This window comes from Megalops cyprinoides, chromosome 20 (genome assembly GCF_013368585.1).
Source record: "Megalops cyprinoides isolate fMegCyp1 chromosome 20, fMegCyp1.pri, whole genome shotgun sequence".
Taxonomy (NCBI): Eukaryota; Metazoa; Chordata; class Actinopteri; order Elopiformes; family Megalopidae; genus Megalops; species Megalops cyprinoides.
In genome coordinates, this window is record NC_050602.1 from 11857039 (window position 1) to 11880608 (window position 23570).

At 43.0% G+C, this 23570-nt stretch overlaps 1 protein-coding gene across 1 annotated transcript; it reads right to left on the reverse strand.

The window, feature by feature from the left end:
- Positions 1–397: 397 nt before the first annotated feature.
- LOC118795469 (paired box protein Pax-3-like) lies at positions 398–22568 on the reverse strand. The gene is made up of 6 exons (XM_036553954.1): positions 22267–22568; positions 21195–21430; positions 20732–20861; positions 20057–20195; positions 9532–9729; positions 398–410 (listed from the first exon to the last, which is right to left on the reverse strand). Exons 1-6 carry the CDS (start codon positions 22349–22351, stop codon positions 398–400), a joined length of 801 nt encoding a protein of 266 aa, XP_036409847.1. The 5' UTR covers positions 22352–22568.
- Positions 22569–23570: the final 1002 nt, after the last annotated feature.

The window sequence follows — 23570 nt, forward strand, 5'->3', positions numbered from 1 at the left end:
TGCCTGGTTTGGTCATCTGAATGTTCATAACAAGAGGCATCTTAACAGTATTGTAAAGATGGCAGGCAAGATCATTAGAGATCAACAGACTTGTGTCTCTGATACCTTTATTTGTAAGGTCCTGTGGAAAAACTAGCTCTGTTTTAGGTTTCTGTACAAAGAGATTGTGACTTTCCTTTCGGGATGTAGGTTCAGGTTATCCATTCATTGATCCCTCATGCTAAATTTGCATACTTAAATCTTGCATATTCTTCTTGCAACAAATCATGCTAATCTGCATGTGTGTAGTGTATAAATTTATGTTTTATATGTTTTGTGTATTTTTCTGTGTGACTTTTTGCTGCGAAATGAATTTACCATCTGGGACAATTGCTTTGAACTGAAGGTATAGAAGGTACTATATATATTTACTGTCATTTAAATGGAAGGGGATGTGTGTATTCTAATTACATTCAATTTTATTTTTCTTTCTTTGTTCTTCTTTGCTTTTTCTTCACTGTTTTTCTTGACTATGTTAACATGTGATTAGATACTATTATTCAAACGTACTTCGCATAGAAAGGAAAAAGAGAAAGAGAAAAATGACAGATGCATGTTTGTACCCTCTCTGATTAATCTCTGACTCAGAAAACAAGCTCTGTTCGCTGTGGGCAGTTTGGTATTTATAGTTGCCTCATCCATTGCTCAGTGTCCTTAAACAGTGCTGGGTTTGTTCAGGTCTCAGTTTTTAACCAGGGTATACCGCAGCACCAATCAGCAGTCAGCTCACTGGTGGGAATAAAAATAGTGTCTTTTCTTTTCATTTATTCCCTCATGATATTTAAAAAAAAACCTCTGAAATGACTTGCGATGACTCAGTGTCTCATGAACAAACCCATAAAGCTGTATTTAGTTAGCATTTTTTATTACATTTATAAATAGTAAATAGTACTGCCTCTGAACATAATACACCAAAATCCTTTTGTGCATTCATATATGAAAATCAATTTGTATATATAAAAATACAAATATATAAAAAGCAAAGAATGTTATACTTCCAGTCGCCATTAAAGGCAAAGGACAATTTACCATCTAGTGCTACTTTGGGACTGTGGGTTTAACTAACAGAGACAGCACCTATACATCTGAGAGAATAAATTATGGTATTTTCACTTTACTGCTGCTGTCATCATTTCTAAATTACACATGAGCACGCTAACTGGCACAGAAATATAAAAAAAACAACAACAAATTTTGGTCTCATTACATCATAAGGAAAAAAATCCATCTTTTTTTGATTCGGTCCATGTGTATTCCTAATGTAATTTGAAGCGCATATAAACTTTGCAGCTTTTTGAATGATATGACTTTTTCTCTCTTTTTTTCCGCAATAATTTGTTCCCATGCAACTTGGATGTCTCTGTGCTGTTTGTTTCTTTTGGTAGAAAAATAAGGAAAGTATACGGAAAATGCTGTCATAAAACATGTTCATCAGTTCAGTTTGAGTCAGTTTCTTCAACTCAGTTCTGAGGTATGCGTCATTGCACTTTCATCAGATCGCAGCATGCCTGACGTCGCTCGTCGGTCAAAGTAATAAGAGGTGTCCCCATTGTGGGGTAGCACTTGTAGTTTTGCAAGGAGCAGGGAATCAGTGTTTCTGGTCTCAGAGTTGAAGTGGAAGTATCAGTCATCTTGTGTCTCTGCCCTCTCCCACTTCTTTTTCAGTCCTGCTCAAAACCTCTGTACCTCTCTTCTCCCAGGAGTTCCTTCTGTCCATAACATTTGACCTCCTACTTTCTCCCCTCCAACCCTGACCACATTTCTGTTTAACATGGCTGGAATACTGTCATGCCGGCTCTTGAATTCTTGGAAAAGTCTAGAATGTGCTGAAAAGAATTCTTTCAGTCTCTGCACTCCAAACCCTCAATGAAAGTATTATATTTATAATTCTTGTTTTTTTTTTTTTTTGGTCTGTATTTGGAATGTGTGCATGTCTCAAGTCCTTTTTTCCCCATTGCATCTACTACCACTGCAGTAAAAGGAGACTGTGGAGAGTTTATATGTCATCAAATGTTTTTCCCTGCTTCTCTAAAAGGAAAAAAAAAAACATGATCTATTCAAGTGGTCCTCAAACCAGTGAAATAGTGCTGTACAAAACAGAGCGTCTCTCTGCTGTACTGGTTCCATCAGGCTACCCCATAGCCCCAATGTTAAGTACCAAACCAGCTCCAGGCCTGTGCCCATGTTCTTGTAACTTTATATTTGCAATAGCCAGCACAAGTGCCTCAGACTTGCTGACAACATTTGCATCCAGTGAAATCTCTGTCATGTAATAGGAATGCTATATGAAGAGTTTCACTTTTTTGTTGTCTCTTTTGCCTCTGTCTTGTTCGTACTTGAACACGGGGCACTGACTGCCTTGGTTTTCGATTCTTGATGTGAACTGAGCAAGTCATGCGCACAGAATTCTGGAGAGGGTGGTGCTCTGGTGCCACCTATCCAAAATTAACCCTTGCTTTCAGAATCGGCGCTCAACCCGTCTCCTCCCAAAACCAGACCACGGCCCATTCCGTCCTGCCCCGTGGCGAAACAAGGGATCAGAGACGAGGGACCCGGCCGGGGGTTCGAGAGGCTTTTCAGGCCAGGCACATCGGGCTTCAAATAATGAAAGACACCTGAAAAACAAGAGAGATGAGTGAGAGAGAAACATTACATGCGGTTATGACAACACCTCCTCATGGGGTCATGTCAACCCCTAGTGCTTCTGCTGTTGTGTCATACATAATGGGGGACTGAGATGCGTACTTGAAGCTGAAGTTTACCCTGTCAAGAAAAGTTTGACGAAGCTACACGAATCTGGGAAAGCGATCAATAATAATTCTTGAGCTGACCTCTACCAGAGACACATGTTTTCAATCGTTGCCTGCCAAAGGCCATTTTGATCCTCGCGAAACATTCATTTCTGTCCGCCCTCCAAACACACATATACCACCCCCACCCCAAAAAAAACCTGGCAGCATGTCCGTCTCTGGATTCAGGAAATTAATAACATCAAGATGTCGTTGACAGGGTTTTCCTCAATGACAGTGTGCTTCTTTCTCTCTCTCTCTCTCTCTCTCTCTCTCTCTCTCTCGCTCCCCCCCTTTCTCTCTCTCTCTCTCTCTCTCTCAATCTGTCAAACATATGCTGTAGTTTTTAACCCCTGTTTTTCTTCATGTAACCTGAGATGTATTCGTTATTTAAACATTGTTTCATGGCTCAGGGATGCGGTGTAGTGGGAGGAGCGAGCTCATCACGCAAGGTCGCCCGGGCAGTGAAACAGAGTCCGGGGTGACCACCAACCGCACGGCAGATGATAGTGTTTGTTTCGCAGCGTCATGAACATCAAAATAATATTTACCTGAAGCGAAATGCCCTTTGCAGAACTCCACCCATTTCCTTAGTTTCATTTTTTGATTTGATTTCTTTATCTGTTTTTAGGTAATATACTAGTATGTTTTGTTATTATACTTGAAAGCAATGGAAATATGTGAATATTATGCATTGCTTTTACATTTGTATTTCCACTCACCTGGTTTCCTTTTAAAATGAGCGCCAACAACCTGGCAGTAACAAAATTAACTACCAATACTACTAACACTAATTAAATACTAAGGTATGATCACACAGTGACATAAAAACAAAGAAAGCATTGATTTAGCAGAGTAAAGGCTTGGTGTTGATGTTTTTTGCTGATGTGACACATTAGCATTGAACGATTAAAAAAAAATCGACTTGAGGGATTAGCAAGCAGGCAAAAAGGCAGGCATAGGCAAATGGTTGATCAGACAGCTAGACAGACAGACACAGAGAGGCGGATAAAGGAGCAGGCGCTGACCTTGTTTTGCCCATACTGGCTGTACTGATAGGAGGGGACGTGGTCCATGGTGTACCCAGAGGAGCTGTAGGCGGGCGGGCAGTAGGACTGGGAGCTGGACAGGGCTGGCATGTTGGCCAGGCTGGGCCGACCCTCCAGGCGCTGGGAGCAGCTGGGCGTCACGCCGCTGCTGGGCTCCAGCCCCCCAGGGAGGGCCGACAGTGCATAGTCACTCTGGGGCTGGTGGGCCACGCCGCCTGGGTTAAGCAGGCCCATCACCTGCAGAAACAGGGCGGCAAGAGCCAAACAGTCAGACTGCAGCATGGGAGGGGAAGCCGTGTGGACAAGTGGGCAGTTCGAGAAGATTTTTTGACTAGGTGATACTGAAACTTATTTGCCTCACAGATTTGCCACACACAAAATCTGGATACTCACATCACATCATATTTTACATTTTGTTCATTCACTGTTGGATATTTCCAGAAGCAGTTCAGCTTATGTGCATTGCTCAGAAAGAGAAGGGGAAAGGAATGATTCTCCAAACCCACACATTTTCACCCAGAGATACTGTATACACACCCAATCGGAGAGCAGCGAGGAACGGGCAGACGTGCCGTTGGTGAGATTTCATTTCCTGTTTATAATTTGCTCATTAAGATCATGTGATCCCCTCTCGGTTCTGATGTAAAAAACACCACCTCAGTGGAAAACGTCCTATTCAATAAATCAGGCGGTAAATTGAACAGTCCTGCAAGTCAAGTCCCTATAAGTGGGAACATTGAAGTCTTTTTAGTTTGTATTTCAGTACATACTTTAAAACCCCATTTGATCCTATAGAAAGAGCTCAATTAATGAACACAAAAACTGCAACTGGAAACTTAGAATATCCCCATTATTGATTTCCCAAGATGCATAGCTTTAACCTGTTTGTGGTTTTACTGAGGAAAGTGTTTTGCTGTACCGCTGTAAGGCAACGATATTCCTTAAACAACATGTCTCTCGCCCGCTTTCTCTATGAAATAAGCTGGTCAGGAGAGGAGACGGACAGTGAGAGAGGAAGAAGTACGCAATTTGTCATAGCTGTGCAGCCATGCCTCAGAATTCACAACAACACCAACACTGTCCTGTTAAGGCTCATCATTGGTCATATTTTGTCAAAGATAACACAGCACCACCCTAGAGACAGACATCGTGTTCCTGCTGCACTTTAAAGCTGGTGAACACGTATGTATAGTTCTGACCTGCAGTTCATTAGTGCTGAACTGATCAAATTTAGCTCTTTTTTCCACTTTGGTGCTAAGAAAGGGAAAGAAGCCTGAGGGTTGTGGATGTTTATGAATGGAGTCAAAATGTACCCCCTTCCGTACCTTGAAGTTCATTAAATAAATCTGTCACAGAAAGGAAAAAACAGCAACAGAAAGTATTTTGCCCTGTTCAGATGAAACCTATAAGTCAGGCTGTTCCCATTGACAACCATGGTAAACCCAAAGCTATCGATACCTAAGAGTAATCAATTCTCAAAAGCAGAACGCTCCTCGCTCCTAATAGTTAATCAAAAGCAGGTAGACCGAGAAATCACATGCACATGACTGACATATTATTCCACGTTCACCGAGACAGATGGTTTGCTTTAAATCATTTCCCAGCCTGGAGACAGAGGGGCCGAACGCTGATTTGAAGACTGGAGGTTGTGTTCCTGCACCCCAGGAGCATTTTCCTTAGAAATTATCCGCACTTGAAAAACTGTTTCAAAAGAAAAGTATTGACTCTGACAAATAAACATAAACTCCAAAAAACCGGCTTAGAAAAGCGTTTCGCCCTCTGCCTGCTTCCCTTACATGAGACGGACCTGCTTGCCTCGCATAAAAGGGATAAGCGGAGAGCTTATTCTCCCTCTGACAGGGAAAGGCCTTGTCGGGCGCCTTCATGTTCATTGTCCAGAAGAGGCAGGTGTGGAGAGTCAGGTTGGATTGGGGAGGGGCACTGTGGAACGGAAAACAGCTGGCACAGGTCTGCCCTTTCTCTCTTTCTTTACGAGTTCAAATATCCTTTCTTTTCCCAAATACCTTCATTGGCATGAAAATGGAATATAGCAGAGGGAACCATCTTAAGAATGTCAGCTTGGAAAGCACGCAGGTTTGAAAAATGTGTTTGTGTGTGTGTGTGTGTGTATGTGTTTGTGTGTGTATCACATGGCTCCTGTGAGTGTATATATGTGTGTCAATGCCAGAGCTTGTACATATGCTTATATATGTGTGCATCATGTGAATCTAAGTGTGTATGATACACCCACTGATATTATTGTGATACCATCTGTAACATGGCAGGTGCTATTGAGTGCACATGAGAGAGGCTGAGGGAAAGAGAGAGAGAGACACACACACACACAGATTACAGCACAAGGTGAGAGGACATGTTGCTCTCCCACCACCTGGAAGCCACACACATTCACACAGTGTGCAGTATACAGGAGCTCCATCAAAGGAGCCCTGACAAACAACCCCGAAGAAGAACAGAGTGTGTTCCCTACAAACGGGAAACATATGGAGGTCAAGCACCCCATTCATCACCCACACAGACAGAGAGAAAGAGGGAGCGGGGAGAGGGAGAAGGAGAGAGAGTGGGAGAGTGGCAGATATTCCCAGTCATTAGAACCAGGCACAGTGCTGTCCATAGCACTATTACTGTTGTTTCAGTATTTTTAAGCAGTGTCTTTTTACTGATTTATTTGGTTCTTTGATTATTTAATGTCAATTTTTCTAGTCAATCTTAACTGATTAAGTACAAAAATACAATAACAACTGACAGGATGGAATGAGAGGCTGAGAAAATGAAACGCAGTGTAGTGCAAAAAGAAGGTTTTGTCAGAGCAATGTAACCAGTATATTCGCCAGTAAAACAATGCGCAGTCTGACAAATCCTTCCCACTCGTAATGACCACGGCCCCAGCGAAAGCAGGCAGCCGCTGGGCGTGTCTGTTTCGAGGTTGTCACGGGGATTATGGCCTGCTGGGGTGAGAACCCGCGGTACCGTGGCAGCGGTGGGAAACGATTCCGCAGGTATGTGCCGGATCAAACGCCGGCCAGTGTGATATTTTTTAAGCGGGGGGGGGGGGGGGGGGGGACAATAACCCCGCCCGAGGCTAATGTTGCACTGCCACTTGAACCCCGCTGCCTATGGAGACTGAGGAGTGTTTAATACGTGCGACCTCTCTTAAAGTATCACGGATCAATCGATTGTTTAGGGGATAGGATCGCTCGCTGTGCGTTTGATGTTTGTGTTAAAGCACATCATCGGAAGTGTGCCAATATGAATGCTGTGCATTAACCCTTTGGTTTTTAAAGAAATCCTGATCAACAAACTTGGTTATTTTCAATACACTGCACAAAGACACAACTGAGGACGGGAGCCACTTTCTGAATTTGATTCTATATTTTACACATTGGAAAAAAAAAGCTGACTGCCAATTATATTAATTTACAGTTACTTGCTCGTGAATGTGAGTGTGCACATCCATGCCCATATGTCTGTGTGTGTGTATATCTGTGAGAGTGGGTGTCCAAATAAGTGTGTGCACATGTGTTCTGACTGCAGAGACGGTCCGGAGCACGTTCCGTGAGGACAGACCTGCGGGGAGAGGCCGTTGCTGATGGTGGAGGTCATGGCGTTGGAGTGTCCAGGCGGGGATGCGAAACTGTCGGAATAGCCTGAGAATCCGTGGCGCCCCGAGGACAGGCAGTAGGCGGAGCCGGTCTCCTGTCCTCCCCCGACCGAGCTCAGGCCGCTCTGGTGCATCGACGTGGGAGGCAGGGGCTGTGGCCGGTGGAGTGTGCTGGGTTGCTCCGACCCCACTGGAGAGAGGGAGAGAAAGATGGAAGGAAGGAGGGGGAGAGAGTGTAAGGAAAGAAAGAGGGAGAGGAGGAAAAAAGAGAGTGAAGGAATGGGAGCGGGAGAGAGACAGAAAAAGTAAGTGTGAGAGAGAGCGTCAGTTTCATGGACTGCTTGTTGAAACTATGGAACACATACAAGTACAACCACAGACTAACACGTACCAACTCAGAAAGCATTTATTCACTCGGTAGACACTCTACTCTGAGGTGACTTGCATAATGTCGCTTTCTACACATTATTAAACAAATGGACAGCTAACCGAAGAAATTCTGGTTTAACATCTTGCTTAAGGGTACAACAGCAGTGCGCGGCCTCCCAGAAGAACCAGCAGCCTTCAGCTAAAATCCCAGCTTCTTAACCGCTACAGCATTTTTGGGGTAGCCCTCACCTTGTGACAGGGATGTGGCAGGGTAAGGGCTGTCCGACAGCTGATAGGGCTGCAGGCTGGACACGGCGGAGGGCGGGAACCCGCCGGGGATCAGGTGATTAAACGCCATCAGGTGATTGGCTCCTGCTTGCTTTCTCCAACGAGCTCTTCTGTTGCTGAACCAGACCTGAAAGAAGAGGCACATGGTCAGAAGTGTTTCTGTGTATCTTGCATAAAATTATATCAGAACCTTTGCCCACATTCTGAAGTAAATCTATATCCAAGAGAGAAGCCGCTCTGACAGCTGAAGCTGCAACGGGAGATCACTCTCCTGTGTATCTGTTTCCACTGGACAGCACACTGAATTGGATCACATTCATATAAGGGACTTCTGACCAGCGTAGTAATTAATGTCATTTTGCTAACAGTGTATGATCAAGTCTACTCCTGGACCTAATCAAATAGCTACAGTCAGAGAATCCAGTGTCCAATCAGGATTACTTCCTAAAGAGGTAAGCAGCCAGGTTCAAGGGTTATGAGCATTTTTCCAATTGCTGTACTGTACCTTATCATTTACATGGCAGTAGGTGGATCAAATCAGCGCTGCAAATCAGACCACGATCATAAATATATCCACATAATAGCCATCACTGGACTGGATATAAATGATTTAACATCATTCAAAAGTCCTACTTCTAATAATCCTCACTTTTCAAGCACAAACTATTACCACAACAGCAAACGTGTGTCCAGAACAGAAGTGTTACAAGTGGCATGTCCTATCTGCATATTCCTTTACCTCTGCATGTGTTTTATATGGTCCAAAAAATGCTTAACATACGTTTGCTATGTTTTTTGGTCATAATCTATGCTTATCAAAACCTTAAATTGTGAGTTTTGATTTTATCTCTTAAGTTTGGTACCTTCAGCCACATTGTGACCACCTTATATTATGTCCACCACATGATTAATTTTCATTTTTTTTAAAAATTCTGATTTTTTCTGAAATTGCTATAAAAAGGAAAAGTTAAGTTATAATTTATAATTGGATATTCAAAAATTAACATTCTAAACCATATCTGCTAGCTTCTTGTTGCGCATTTTCCATGTTAATCAATCATGTCCACACAGCATTACTCAGCTCTCACTCACAGCAGATGTTCATGAGCAAGTATAAGCTAAAAACCTGAAAATTAGTCTAACCACTAAAGTGCAGCATACTCAACTTTTAATAATAAAAATAATATAAAGTAATACACATAATTATTGATAATTTCAGTTACCTCTGAATCTGTGACAAAGCGCAGTAAATGAAAAAAATGTAACACTTATTTAACATTTTAAGTAAAAGTTAAGGGCAAAGCTCTATATTACACGCCCCCATGTAATCTTTAATTTTCAGATAGGGTGGATTTGCAGGAGGGACGGGGGCTCCGGCACCTGCACCCTCGCCTCCGTCAGCTTGGCCCGCTGTGCCAGCTCCTCGCGGGTGTAGATGTCGGGGTAGTGCGTCCTCTCGAAGGCCTTCTCCAGCTCTTCCAGCTGCTCCGCCGTGAAGGTGGTGCGACTGCGCCGCTGTTTCCTCTTCAGCGGCAGGTCCGGCTCCGAATCCACCTCGGAACCCTCGTCTGAGTGACTCGCTGCACCAGGGGGAAGATATCAGACGACGCACACGTCAACAGCACACCTCAGGTAAACGCCAGTTGCTGTGAACAGGCATATCTTTTTTTTTCCTGCTACTTTCAGAATGTAATGGCATTACTTGGGGAGACCGGTCTAACCATTGTGTTGCATTTACTTTACATTACATTTACATATTTATTCATTTTTACAGCATTAGGGTTTTTACAGGTCACCTCGATGGCTGCAATATGTGTGTGTGCTTCAGCCTTTCAGAATATAACTGGTGCAGTGACCACAGTCTCAGACTTTACTCCTCTCATTTGAACTGAACGAAACTTAAATCAAAAATTGAGGAGGAGCCAATTTTTTATACAGCCTGAGGAATGCATAGAAGGGCCAGGTTATCAGATGGACGGAAAAGTGTAAGCTCAAAGAGTAAGCTCAGTCGTAGTTGTCATTTTTCTCCATGCAGCTCTAAACCCAACCACCATGTTAAAAGCCAACAACAGCTCCGCGTTGTGTCTGAATCCTCCATTATAACTGACGAGAATAGTAGATGGATTGCCCCACTTACAGCAAATCATTCTCAAGGTTTCTTGCGAACATGTTATGCAACCCCCCCAAACACACATCCGCACGCACGCGCGCTCACACACACACACAGACACACACACACACACCAGATGTTTAAAGCTCCCTGTACTTCCTTTCAGTACAGCATGAATTAGGATTCATGCAAAAGTCTCACATGAAAAAAGTAATCCAACAAACTGATTCAAAATGAGAGAGAAGGACCTCTTAGTAACTTCCTCTGGGGGGAGGAGGGTAGCAACCTCTGCTGGGGGTGCGGGGGTGTTGGGCGGGGGGGGTCCTCCATTCTGCATGCACACCACTGGACTGATGGATGCTGGGATTGCATTGATTACATTCCCTGATTCAACACAATACCAACCAACAAGACTCTTGGCTGGAGGAAGTGGACACAAAGGCTCAATTTTGATGGGATAACCTAGTCATATGTGAGTGATAGCTGCAGGTTTAGAGTTTTAATTACAGGACAGGAGTCATGGAGCCGAGCCATCCTTCTGTGAGCCCCGCAGTCTTGCAGAAAAAGCCTTCGCCCGGCTGCCAGTGCACATGCGTCTCAAAGCTTGTCACGGAGATTAGGACTGTGGGAATTCTGCGATCGCCAGCATCTCCAGGAGAATTCTTTATTACATTTGGATTGGAGGCGTTGCATGGGTAGCCTCAGCTGAAATTCGGGGGGCTGATCTGTTTGTGTGGACACCTTTGCATCTGAGTGCACTAAGAGAAAGCTGCGATGCCCTCCCCTTTACTCATCGGAATGCACTCAACATTCTCACAACATCTGCGTAACGTAAACCATCAACAAGCCTGGTCAAACTTCTCTCTTCTGTAGTGAGTCTTTGGTAGACAGCGACTGCATGTAATGGTTTTTTTTTTTTGCTCTGTTTTTTCTAAAATGCAGCTTTAAAAAGTTTGACAGTGACTTTGTCCTGCTGGCTACTTAATGAAAGGAATGAATATCTTGCCTTCATTATTTTGAGGGAGAAGAAAATCTGAAATGATCCCCCTGAAACAAAACAGAGCAAGCAAAAAAAAAGACAAAAGAAAAGCAAAAGGCAAAAAAAATTCGATAATCCCAGAGGGCAGAACTGCAGCTCCCAGTGAAAAGCTCTCTGAAGCGCTGCAACGTGTTTACCAAAGGTCGAGGCACGCAGGGAAGGGCGGGGCGTCTCTCCCTCTCCCTCCCTCCTTTCTCTCTCCCCGTTTTATTATTTGCGAGCGTGAGGACGATGCTCCATCAAACACTCAGAGTTAATAGCGAATGACACTTTCACTTTTGCGATCCGCTGCATTTCTTTCTCTCTCTCTCTCCCTCTGTCTCTCTGCTTTTGCTTTTTGAGTTATTTCTCCCACCCCCACCCCCCACCCCCCCTTTTCTCTGGGCCACGAGACACAGGGCGGTGGATGGGATCCATTCTGCTGATTTCCACGCTCCATCTGTGGAATCCATCAGGGCGGCCCTCTTCGGCTCTCAGGGCCCTGTCACCTCTCCAGCAGGGGAGCAGGAGGCACAAAGGGAGCCCCGAGAGGGGGCCACAGTGGGCTGGAGAAGGGCACAGCAGGGGGGTGCCCCGAAACCACCCTCCCACCTCACTCCACTCCGCAGCGAGCCAGCTAACCCTCTCCGACAGCTACACACACGTAAATCAGTTTAAATGCGGGCGTTCACAACATGCATTTTCCTCTGAACAAGGCAAACCATAACCAGCACTTTGCCACCAACCCCCCCTCAACAGCACAAGTTCTATGAGGTCCTTCATCCAATAAGCCCTTGGGTTAATTTTCCCATCATACCCCAAGTGAAAGAGAGATTGAAAGAGAGACGAGCTTTGTGTTCACAGAGAGGCACTTTCCCAAACAATGTGGAAAAAAAATCTCAATCCCAAATCCCTGACATAAATATTTTCAAAGGGCTAAAATATTCCTTCCCAGCATTCCACAAATTAGCTACAAATAAACCATCCATGTTAGCGAAGGAGGGGCATGCAGCACTGCTGGTGGGCCTGTATATGGCAGTATGTTACAGCCACTCCAGTTTACTGGAGAGAAAACCCACTGAACCTGAAGGAAAGGAGAGATGCCAGATGCCAGAAAGTGCTCTTATGCCTTGGGCATGGCCTGTTGCTACAGCAAGGGCAGTGGGAATCTCACCTAAAGCGCAACCTGAAATATAACCCCACAGCAACTGCATTGGTCTTACAGTGCTGCAGGGTATAATTATCCACACAGACCGTGTATCATCCACATAGATCGCCCATTCCCATGCCTGTCACAGTGTTACCCTGTAAGATGCAGATGTGGAATAGAAGAGAGGAGACAAATCTTTACAGGTGCAGAGACCAGAAACAGAGGAAGTGAGAGAAAGAGAGGGAGACCCGCAAGTGAGTGTGTGTGTGTGTGTGTGTCTGTGTGTGTGTGTGTGTGTGGGGGGGGGGGGGGGGGGGGGGATGGGAGGGCATGCTGAGCATATGTGTGTTGTTTATGGTCCTCGCTGATGGGGATGGGCAGACAGTTCTCTTGGGGCAGTTAATGAAGAGGGTAATTGAGCTGGTGACATGTGTTCCCCAAAATGTACAAAAGGCAGGAGGGACACAGCGACAATCCCTTTCTACAGGGGAGCGGCGCTGGCCTTTTCAGGGTCCTGGAGCTGAGTGACTTCCCCACTGAATAAAACAGTACATAGAAGGCCAGCAGATGCCTGGGGAATAAAGGTTAACTGACACACTATGGGCCCATCTGCACTCAGCACTTTGTTAAAAAGAGGCTGGAGCCCAACTTTACATGCTAAGGAGCCTCCTAACTCTGCAGCTGCCAGAGGGGGGGAGGGGGCATTCAATCTAACCGCTGCAGTCTGCTCGTCCTTATCTTTGAGCGATGATTTAAGCAATTGTTACTTTTTTATTCTCACAGTTATTACTTTCTGCGGTCACAGGCATGAATGAAAAAATATAAAATGTCTGCTTAAATTAATAATTCAGAATTAAAGGCAGTGCACCCCAGTAGTCATACTGAAGACAGAAAGAGAAAGGTGGGAGAAATAAAGAAAGAGGACGGGAGAGATAGGAAGAGGGTAATGTTAAATAGTAAGAGATTATTACTTAATCTAGCCCATACTCAGAACAACAAAGGGCCATGAGTAGATACACTGGGACATTTTGTCAGCACAGCATGGAGCAGCACATGCTAATCTATACCAGCACAGATGTGATGGTATCACTGCCACCAGCCCTGGGGCAGGACAAACACAGACACACACAGCTCTCATACAGTCATCCAGTGGTGTAGAAGGCCACGGCTCCATACCTTCTCCAGGAGCACAGACTTAGCAATGGGAGGGTGAGACTTCAGGAATCCCAGAATGGGTTAAGTTGTCGTGTGCTGGGTTATGAGTCACTGCTTTGGACCAGTATGGTGGTGCTACAGAGAGAAAAGTCCTCCAGTTTATTCATACATGACAGTGACTAATAGCACAAGTTAACACCATATAGTCTGAGGTTTATAAAGTCTCACTCTCCCATCACTAGCACAAACCAGATATGTTAGATATGCTTCTTCTGAGCCTTCCTATTCCATCCTTCTTCCTGTTAATAATCACCAAGCAAAATAAATAGAAATCTAAAATCCCAGCAATATCTTTCTAATATGCAGCTTATATAAAAATATACAGTTTATGTTTGAAAGCGTATCCATAACTGCTGCGCAAACAGTGTTTATGACTGCTCAGTTGTAGATTCTGGCACCATGCCATAACGTTTCACAGAAATGCCCAAAAAGACAAGGAATGACATGCTATCCTGTTTTAAACCTGATGACGTTTCCCAGTTTGCCTGATAAGGTCTGATTATGCAAGATTGCTGATTGGTTTTCAAGCTCAGTTATATTTTTCACCAGGGCCAGTCAGGGGGAGTGTCTTGCATTGCCGTCCCAACACTGCCCAGCATAATCAGATTACAAAGCGGAGTTTAAGACCCAGGTGTTTCAAGCTAATCAACTGACAGTTCCCAGTCTGGCTTTTCCCAATTAACTTTGTCATCCTTTTGCATTCTCCCACCCCTCCTCTGCATCCGAATACCCAATCCCTTCCCTTCGTCTCCTTCTTTCCTGACTAATGCCTCTGACAAACCGAGCACACTGCTACGTACAGGCCATTGTCCTTGACCTTTGCCAGCCTGCGCTCTTTCAACGCCCTCGAGCCGCCTCGCGGAGCGCTCGTCTGAATGCGCCGAGTTCACCGCGTCGGAGGGGCCGTCCGCCGGGACTCGGTCCCAGGCCCGTCACTTCAAAGACGGCGCGCATTCATCGATCGCCCCCTTTGAGCTAATATCGGAGAGTCACAATGCCGGTGCCAAGCGGGGGGAAAAAAGGGGGCTTCAATGAAGCACAGGGATGCCATTCACTTGCAGATAAACGTGTCTTTTTATGCTCGGAGAGTCACCGGGTGCGAGAAACAGGGCCCTCGCGGCAAGGCAGGGGAGAAGAAATATGAGCGAGACAGTAGAGTGCTGGAGAGGAAAGTGAAAGTAGTGTATGTGATGTACTCCTGCCCGGAGGGAGGTAAAACTCTCACTGAGGGAAACATGTCATGTGAGGCCACAGTATGAGGGCCCCTTGTTCCTTATTCCAATTTTCAAACAGTCATGCTAAATATGTGAAAGGGGGAAAAAAAGACACATACACAAACTAACCCACATTGCAGCCTTCTCTCCTTCTCTGTTCCTCCTCTCTCCTTCCTTCACTCATTGGAATTTATCCAGTTGCCCAGTTAACAAAAAAAAAAAACTTTAGAGTCCTGTGCTTGCCTACGTTAGAGGAGAGCCGGTCCTGCACTTTATTTACACAAACAAAGTCCTGCGCAGTCCCTTTGACAAAAGCGGCTAAATCTTTTCACCCCTTTCATGTGTTGTCAGGGCTTGATTCCTTTGGTCCCCCTGGCCCAGGACAATAAGGCAGGAAGAATGGAAGCAGATTGTTGGAACTCGCCTCAATAAACCTAATTATGACAAGTTGACTGCACTCACCATGGCAGACTTTAAAGATCCAGGCTTATTCAATTAGCCTTTCCAGGATTCCCTTTCATAGATGAAGTTATCCCTTTGACTGTTTGTGTTTCTGCAAGGTAATTCTTTTGTCCATGAAACCAGTCTCCCTTTGGTAACTTTGGCTAATTTTAATTAGTTTGATGAGGTTAAGATTTTTTTTTTTTTTTTTGCAAACTTTGGGAGAGGAGGGGGAATGGGAAAGGGGGGACGGACGTGTACGTGGGATGCTAGTTTTTGGTTATTAGCACAGAGCTGCCCTTCAGTCCTGAAGGCAGCAAGTTTTGAGAAAAAAAACTTGCTGCCAATTTCATTTAAGTGGTGCTTGCTTGTAATGGCTGTGCAGGCTCTGTTCCAAAGTGAGGACGTTTTAGTAGCCAGCTTGTGTTCAACAGAGAGAGAAAGCTTCCTTGATGTGTCTGAAAGTCCTTTCATCTTAAGGATGATGTTCATTTTCAGCCAACATCAATTTATTAGTTGTGTAAAATGAATTTTGTAAACAAATGCAGTAGCTGTTACTGTGCCACACAAGAAAGGAATCTGCTTCACTTGAGTAGGTATTCTAGGTATCAGAACACTTCAGCTTGGCATCAGATGAAGTCCCATGGCACAGTTAATGGAAGGGAGCTATGCCAGTTGTGATAAACTGCTTATGTTGATACAGTGAAGAATATGAAAGCCAAAATAGTCAAGGATGTATTGTACGGTATTTTGAAATGTGTAGCGTATTTCATCAAGTTTTTCATCATTGTTATGTGTGTTACTACCCCATATATACAGTATATATAGTTAGGCAGTTTTCTACATTTTCCCAAATATTGTGTGATGTATGCATACAGCTGGAAGGGTGATAGTGGTGACGATTCATAGGTTTTATCATGTATTCAGTACATATCACAACCATATCTCCTAAACTCTGAATCAGAGCTTTAGCTCCATGGCTCCACCCCTTCCGTCCACTCCACAGAATGTGTCCCACAAATCCCAAAATTGTATTCCCAGACAAATAAATCTAAACGGGCCATCTTTGATCTCGGCATTTAGAGGAGTCCGACAATGGAACCTGAACCGCGCAGGGCAGAGAGTGACCGGACCCTGTTCCCACAACAACAACAACCTCCACAAACACCCACTTAATCAATATTTGGCCAGCGGCGCTGAAAGGGTCCCTTTCAGATTTTAATTCAGCGCTGTAAAACAATGGACTCTGAGCAAAGAGGGACAGACACTGCCACTGCCAGGGCATTCAGAGGCAGATAAAAGCTACTGCTGAATGGGGACTGTCTTCTTTACTGTCCCGGCCACATGTTTTATGAGCTGACGTCATTAACCCTTTAAACCGAGAGTCTCTTTGCACAAGGCTATGTAACCCACTTGGTAAAGACACTGCCACAGACCGTGAATCATGTACTGATCTCTGAGAGACAAGTAGATAGAGGAGGCGCTCATGGGCACTTGATCGGAGAACACATATCACTTATCCACTTTCTTGAGTTTATTTGCTTATGATTAATAATGGTTCTTCTATTAATGTTGAACACTGACCCAGAGTGCAGAAATTATACACAAATAAGGTCAGAGACAAATGAGCACTGATTCCAAAGATAAAAACAAATTCAAAGTCTAAGTAATCTGTCGGTTAATGCATTATTTACCCAGAAATACGGCGCTACTGTCATATTCACTCTCCGAGTATCTTCAGTTCGTTCACTGCCCTTAAAAATCACAAACATGAAACACCACTAAGTCGTCATAAGCGTGTAACCAGCGTATTTTAATTAGCTTTGACACCCCTGACAGGTTAAAAAAATGTCTTGCATAGTACGTAAAAGTGCGCCGTAGGCAGAGTCCTGGAGAGGCGGATGTGGTGCCGAGATGAAGGTACGAAGAAGTGAAAGGCTCACTTTAATCTACTAGAGGAGCTTTTCAGCAGTAAAGGGTCAGCGTGATGGACGAACGTCTTCGTAGTGCGCATGACGAAGAGAAACCTATTGTAGCAAATTTATGGGGCCAGCGCGCCTCTTGAGGAAAACACAAGCGGCCATTCACAACGCCTCCAATGCGTCCTCAATCACTGCACGCTGCACAACTCAGCAACAGAAATATTTAGAGGACCCAGCGTTATAGTTTCAGAAGACCTTATTGTATATTTATAGCTTTATAACTTCTTTATAACTGCTATTTATAACATCTTTATTCGGCGAAATTTCAGAAAAAATCCGCATTATTATTATTATTATTATTATTATTATTATTATTATTAATATTATTATTATTATTATTATTATTATTATCGTGATCATCATCATCATCATCTTGGGTAAATGGTAATCTATGTATATTTCCAAGCCATTTAAAAATAAAATTTGTGTTCCTAACAACACTGTATCATAAGTTTATTAGTATGTAAGCAGTAAGTAAGGAGTTCACAAAATTTTATGCGTAAACAATACTAAAATAGTTTGTTACTAATTAACGGTAAGAATAATTTCATCGCTCGCGTTCAAACAAAACAAAATGGAAATTGTTTCATAAAATGGTAAATTGATAATTAATGTGCCTCAAAATATTTAAGTGTACTACACGAACTAAAAGCGGTGCATTATTATGAACTCAAAATGCTACAAAAGAAAGGCGGAGATTGTTCTACATCTTTCAAATGTAAGACTATGTGTACATAAATGAAACAATATTAGTCCATCCCGTAAAACGTTTCACTTCTTGTACGCTCCTTTATCAATGTATACCGAAGGGGTCAACAGTCAACACGTGTTGGAAAACTTTACAAACTATATTTAAAGTGTTTAAAATACACCAGTTTCATTAAATTGATAAAATAAAATGCTCCTGACCTTTCGAAAAAGGAGAAGAGAGAGGGAGAATGGTTTCGGTTTTAGTTTTACCCGCAGTCCGCGACTTTGGGCGACGAAAATAACCGTTTTGTATGTTAAACGGTCGTTTTTCGACGGTGCATAGTCTATGAAACTTCTAGAGCTGAAGCTATTGGCGATCGCTGAATAATTCATCCCTCATTGCAAGCTCATATTATCTGCTTTCGGCCTTTTCTTTAGATACTTTTTCTTCTTTTCTCCCGGAATTATAAAAGGTTGGCTTCTTTTGTGCTGGCAAAGCTGCTTCCAGACCCTGCTTTTGTCGGTGAGAAGCCGAAGTGTGAGCTTCAATGGACTCTCGCAACATTGTCTCCCAAGTTCATCTTCAAGTGTCCGATTGTGTGCCTAAGGCCTGTCTTTGTATGGGATGGAACAGTTGTACAAATGTTTGATCAACTAATTTAAGACGTTTTGTCTCCGATTTTTCTCCGTCTTTTGCTGTAGCTCGGTCTCTGGCGCGTCTGTTGAAATATATGCTCCGTATCATAGATATATCAGGTCCTAGAGGTCGAGGGAGGCTGGATGGGCCAAAAGTGTTAAAACCTTTAAACCTACATCGTAACGCCGTACAAATGGATATATTCGTGATTCTGTGTATCAAATCATATACAGTGACCTGTTAATTGTCACACATTGTGCTGCATTTTACATTTTACATCTAAACGTTTATTTGAAACTTTAAGATGTATGATATTTTACATTCATTTTCATAATTAAGCTCCTCAAGTCTTTATCCCCTCCATTATTGTTGGGCTAGTCCACCCCTGATAACATCAAAGATTGCACGTTAAAATTTTACATAGGCCTATTTACTTAATTACTTAATATTTAACAAATAATTAATCTATTATAAAATAACGTAGGCATACACTAATGCTACTTTACTACTACTACTAATAATAATAATAATAATAAAGGCTTTTTATTTGAAATATCCTAAAAAGTCTACCTAAAACCTCTAACATGTGCAGCTGTATAAAATTCTTCTAAACTATTTTTTTTTTTACTTGGAATGAGCCCCGATGTATTGCATAAAATATGTTTCTACAGTCCTGATTTGTTCCTGCTGTTCTGATTTTTGCTGAATATTACTTCTGGCTTAGATGCCCCTGCCAACGCCACATTTAGGCTACATTTGCACGTTTTAACTTGTGAATAGTACAAAGTAGATTACAAGGTAAACTGTAGCCACACTAACAGACTGAAAGATTTGGCTGTTACGGCCGGGGGCCTTTCGTCACCGAAGTTGGGAAAACCATCAACAGGTCTCGTGGACAGCGGTCTATTCATCGCCTTTGATAATGAGCACCAAGTGTTCAGACCCCACCCCCACCTCTGTAGATTAATTACGAAAGGGCCTCCAGGGAAAACCTCTGACAACAGGCATAGCCAGTGTACACGTCAAACAAAGGAGTTTTCACAAATACATAATTCATTTTTTGTATATGCGATGTCCCAGTTAAAACCACGACGTCTAAAAACGTAATTAAAGTGAATACTGCGCAGGTAAATACGATCATTTGATTTCAAATGAGCACAAATGCTGAGCAGTCCAAGCCAATAACTTTCCCATCGTCATAAATGACCGAGGAGCCGTAAACACTTGAACATTTAAATAACTGTCTCGGTAAAATAGCAACAAAACGCCACCTTGAAAATCTCAAATTGCGTCATCAAAAAATAAAAAAAAAATAACTATACCAACTTATTTAGACATCTGTCGATGTATCCATCATAGGTAGATACATGTTGTTGACTAGTGTTAAAATGCTTCCGTTATCACTTACAGTCACCTTTGGGATAACGGTAGGCCTCTCTGTGGAACTTACATCTGTCGCCGAGGATGCCGTCGATACTGTGTTTCGCCCTTCTGTCGCTGTCTTCCACCTCCAGGTCCTCCACGTTCTCCTCTTCTTCTCCGCTGCCTCCAAATTTGCACCGCATGATGCGACTGATTGAACTCACTTAAAACAGAGAATTGAACAATCAAACGGAATGTACATAAACTGTGTAGGATGTAAGTTATATTTCTATTTCTTCCTTCAAGTAATAACAAGTGTCTTGAGTTCGACAGTCTCATTTCATACTTGCGTACGCATTTTATTAAGACTTTGAAATAGTGGTCAGATAAAAAAACGAAGTAAAACGTGTTGACATCGCTGCGCAATTACCTACCGTATCCCCTCCACAATTACCGTTGTCTTGAAATTAAAGAAATTCAAAACCACTTTTATATTTTTCGAAATTGTCAAAAACCAAGCTTCACAAAACGTTTTTGACTTCGCCGAAATCTAAGTTAAAAAACGTATATGACTGTGCTACAGTTTTAGTTAAAATTTGACAGAATCGTATCACTTTAATATATTATTTATTCCCTACACTTGAACATGTTTATGAAAGCACATTTAATCTCTATAGGCGGCACCATCTGTCGCCGTTATGAACCTTCAAAACATGACTTCATATATTTGGGCATATGTTGAGACTGAAGCTGTTGTACCTGAGGGGACGGTGCTCCGATCACAGACCCCATCTTTGAGAAGTTTGTCCCGAATCTCCCAGCTAAATATTCCTGGGTTGTCCCGCTTGTACTCCTCGATCTTCTTTTCCACCTCTGGTGTTGTCATCTGCTTTAAATGACAAATTAATATATGAAATAAATATAACTTTCAAAGTCATAAGTAAAAATACAACAATTATACAAAGTAAAAGTACAACAATTATACAACTAGTGACAATAATGTATATACGTTTATTGGATAACCTTTCACTCTATCGATGTACAACTAATTCACAGATCTACAAGACATGGGCTACATATCCTTATTTTTAGGGTCAATTATGACTGACACAAATTGATACGAACCAAAGTGAACCTAGACCAAACGACCTGTACGGTCCCTCAGCTGATATTCCTTTCAGCTGCGACGCAGAGGGCAGTAGGCCCTTCTCCTGCGGCTCACCTTGGGTTTTCCTCCTCCTATGGCACCGGGCCGTATGGAACCGGTCTCCTGGTACCTGCACAGGATTTTGGACACGCAGCCGTGGGAGACTCGCAGCTGGCGCGAAATGACGCACGGTCGGATGCCGTGGTGAGCCATCTCAACGATTTTGTGACGGATGTGGTTGGGCAGAGGTCGGCCGTTTATGAAAACTCCACCGAGCTGGTTTACTCTGCCTTGACCTAACGGGGTAGAGACTGCACGAAACAAAGCAGACCTGTTACTGGTCATGATAAGAAGACGAAGAAGACGAAGAAGTTGTTTATCAAAGACCTTTTGGAAGCACATTAATGAATGGTTGATTAAAAATAAAAACTTAAAATTGTATAGGCTATTAATGCTTTGTTTTCTTAAATAAGTGTGCAAATTACAAAGTAACTTCAGCATAACTTTAACAAAACTTTATTTTAAGATAATTTAAGATGAGGACAGATTTTAAAATCATGGATGCGATTTTTTTAAAATGAAACATAACTGCAAAGTTTTGTTTTTTAAGATGGCACTCCTTAGAAATCAAATAAACCTTTTGGTAGATAAACCTTTAGTTGCTAAAAATGTTTATCCCCAGTTTTACTGAAAATGCATTGAAACAACTTGTTACGTTCCGTCACATTTTGGACACTTGAACATAGGCCTACTAGTTCTTCAATGTGCAAGATCTCGAAGTGTTACTTAAAAATAGTCAAATAACTGGGATGGTGTGTGGTAAGACAGGTTTTAGTAACAGAAATGATATACCGCTATCATCTATTGACACATTATTTGAGAATGTAAGGACTGACAGTATCGTGTATGCAGTGAAACTCGAAACAAGAAAATACGATGGAAAAATACGGTATGCGCAAGTGATGAAAATGAGTTATATATAGTTATATATAACTGTTAATGCACTAATATACTAATCTGTTTTATTTCGATCTGTTTTTATTTTTTGCTTTCTGAGACCTAACCTATATTTACAACAGTGATAATAAAAAGAACACTGTGAACACTCGTGCAGGTTCCCCGCAGAAGAGTCACGGAGATTTCTTACCTTCCAATGGGAAGCTGCCTCGCGGATAATTCTGAGGCGGTGTTCGGCGCATCATCGTGGGTATGACCCCTGCTATCGCTGACATACCTTCACACGCAGTCCGAGAAGGCAGATATAGGGACGGAGGGGAAAATAAGATGGAAAACCTTACAAAGTTGTCCTGTATTCCGGTGTTTGGATTTCAAAGATTCACTGGAGGAGAGTGGCACTCCCTTGCCCTGGCAAACGATGAAAGTTTCCCTCCTTACAGGCAAAGACAGGCAATGTTGTCTACGAAAAAACAATCGATCGCAAATTCTTTATAAAAGAATGAATTCCAAAGTTGAATTCCACGTCTGAGCACGGGGTAAGAAGTTAACTTCAAGGAGCTCGTGGTCCTTGTGCCGCTATTGTGAGAGGGGTCGTGTAACATTTATTAGTTGTTGCACCCCGTGCTCCATCAGTACTTCGGGTCCTGTGATTGGCTTGGAAAGGGAATGTCCCGTTAGCTGAGAGTGCACTGTGATTGGCCGACTGCAAAAACTTTTATTTTCCTGAAACTTAGTTTGAGTACGAGACACTGGGAATGCAAAAGCCGACACTTAAGAGTTTGTGCGGAAGGACCGGTGACTGCACCATTGAAAGAATCAATTATTGCGGTAAACGATCATTTAGGGAAACAGTTATGTAATTAACAAGGCTTAAACATACATTTTTTTTCAATTTGGAACAGCTCTAGCCCAGTGCACAGCGCTAATGTTGTCCCTCGGAAACAGAATCCCATGTAACTCTTATCGCCGGACTGTCGCATTTTCTGATCTTTGCTTTTGACCAGTGCTAATTTGAAAATGATTGTGTTCGTTTTTGCAGGAAATCAATACGGATGTTTTGGTTTATGTTTTACAATGACACACAGCGGTGATAAAAGATGCGCACATGTTTTGTCTGTATATCTCGCACGAAGAGTTGTAGAACTTGCATGGACAACGTTTCAAAGCAAGTGAGACGACAACATGTGTTGATTTGGCACTCTCCCTTTTTTGCGCCTAAAGTAGCCTTAACGTTTGTGTTCTCCAAGGAATTTATTGTGGTATTTACACTGCGTTGCTCAAATTAGAATAAAAGAAAAGCAGTGTTGGACTGGAGGTGGGACTGCCGCAGCAGGGTGTGACGCCGGGAGTACCGTAAAGTCCGTCTCTGCCGTAAGAAGGTGCAATTGTGAAGAGACTTCATTTATAACTTTGTGTTAGAAAACCCATCCTTCTTCACTCGTTCCCTCCCTCGCGCTCTCTCGGGGTCGGCAGTGTGCCCGCCCACATTCTCCC

Bases quoted from the DNA above. Each gene is read 5' to 3' on its own strand.
- LOC118795469 (XM_036553954.1), bottom strand. From the start codon at position 22,351: ATGTCAGCGATAGCAGGGGTCATACCCACGATGATGCGCCGAACACCG. The intron at 21,431-22,266 runs GTAAGAAATCTC...TGTTTCGTGCAG, and splicing joins AGGCAGCTTCCCATTGGAAG to TCTCTACCCCGTTAGGTCAA. The intron at 9,730-20,056 runs GTTCCACAGAGA...TGGTGCAGCGAG, and splicing joins ATCCTCGGCGACAGATGTAA to TCACTCAGACGAGGGTTCCG.